This window comes from Nicotiana tomentosiformis, chromosome 5 (assembly GCF_000390325.3).
Source record: "Nicotiana tomentosiformis chromosome 5, ASM39032v3, whole genome shotgun sequence".
In the NCBI taxonomy this organism is placed as follows: Eukaryota; Viridiplantae; Streptophyta; class Magnoliopsida; order Solanales; family Solanaceae; genus Nicotiana; species Nicotiana tomentosiformis.
Window position 1 is genome coordinate 45,604,248 of NC_090816.1, and position 1,073 is coordinate 45,605,320.

The following is a 1,073-nucleotide window of genomic DNA, read 5'->3' on the forward strand; positions in this document are numbered from 1 at the left end:
CCTTCAGGAGGCTCTAGCCTAGATATTTACTATATGCACTAGCCTTGCTCAGGCAGTTTCAGTTCAGGCCGCACCAGCCACTTCTCAGGCTGGGTGAGGTGCTCAGACTCCCGTCGCCCGTACTCCGGAGCAAGTGGTTCAGGGAATTCAGACACCGAGGGTACTACCAGCCCAGCCGGTTGCAGTTACTCAGGTCCAGTTGGGTCCCCCTATGAGTAACGAGGAGCATAAGAGGCTAGAGAGGTTTGGGAGGCTCCGGCCTCCATCATTCAGTGGGGCTGAGTTAGAGGATGCTCAGGACTTCTTGGACATGTGCCAGCAGATTCTTCGCACGACAGATATTCTTGAGACTAGTGGAGTCTCATTTACTACTTTTCAGCTATCGGGGGCAGCCTTCAGATGGTGGGAGGCCTATGAGTTGAGCAGACGAGCCAACGCTGCACCACTTTTGTGGCATGAGTTCTCCCTTCTCTTCTTGAAGAAGTTTGTACCACAGACCTGTCGGGAGGAGTTGCATAGGCAGTTTGAGTGGCTATGCCTGGAGGGTATGTCCGTGACCCAGTATGAGATGAGATTTTCAGAGTTGGCTCTTCACGTGATCTGGTTGGTTCCCACAGAGAGGGAGATGATTAGGAGGTTCATTGATGGCCTCAACTATAGACTACACTTTGTTATGACTCGGGAGATTGCATCAAGTGCTAGGTTCGACGAGGTGGTTGATATTGCTAGGCGACTAAAGAAGGTCTGTAGTCTGGAGCGTGGGGAGAGTGAGGCCAAGAGGCCTCGTGGTTTGGGTGGTTTCAGTGGTGTTTCTTCTAGAGGGCAGTCCCACCATAACAGGGGTCGTCCTTATTGGCCCGCTTAAATGGCTCGTTCGGTTCATCGTGGTGCATCAGCTAGACATGGTTCATATAGTGCTCGTCCGGGTCAGTCATCTCTCAGTGCCCTCCTAGATCAGAGTTTATCTCGTGCTCTATCAGTTCAGGGTTCATCTGTGTTAGGTCCCTCTAGTAGTTATTCTAGTTCTCGGGGTCCGCTTCAGTACCTGCCACCATTGTCAGAGCGAGGTTTCT

The 1,073-nt window shown here is 51.9% G+C and overlaps 1 protein-coding gene across 1 annotated transcript; it reads left to right on the forward strand.

Moving 5' to 3' along the window:
- Nucleotides 1-211: 211 nt before the first annotated feature.
- Nucleotides 212-865, forward strand: LOC138892272 (uncharacterized). The gene has a single exon (XM_070175977.1). It carries the CDS (start codon nucleotides 212-214, stop codon nucleotides 863-865), a length of 654 nt encoding a protein of 217 aa, XP_070032078.1.
- Nucleotides 866-1,073: the final 208 nt, after the last annotated feature.

Bases quoted from the DNA above. Each gene is read 5' to 3' on its own strand.
- LOC138892272 (XM_070175977.1), top strand. From the start codon at position 212: ATGAGTAACGAGGAGCATAAGAGGCTAGAGAGGTTTGGGAGGCTCCGG.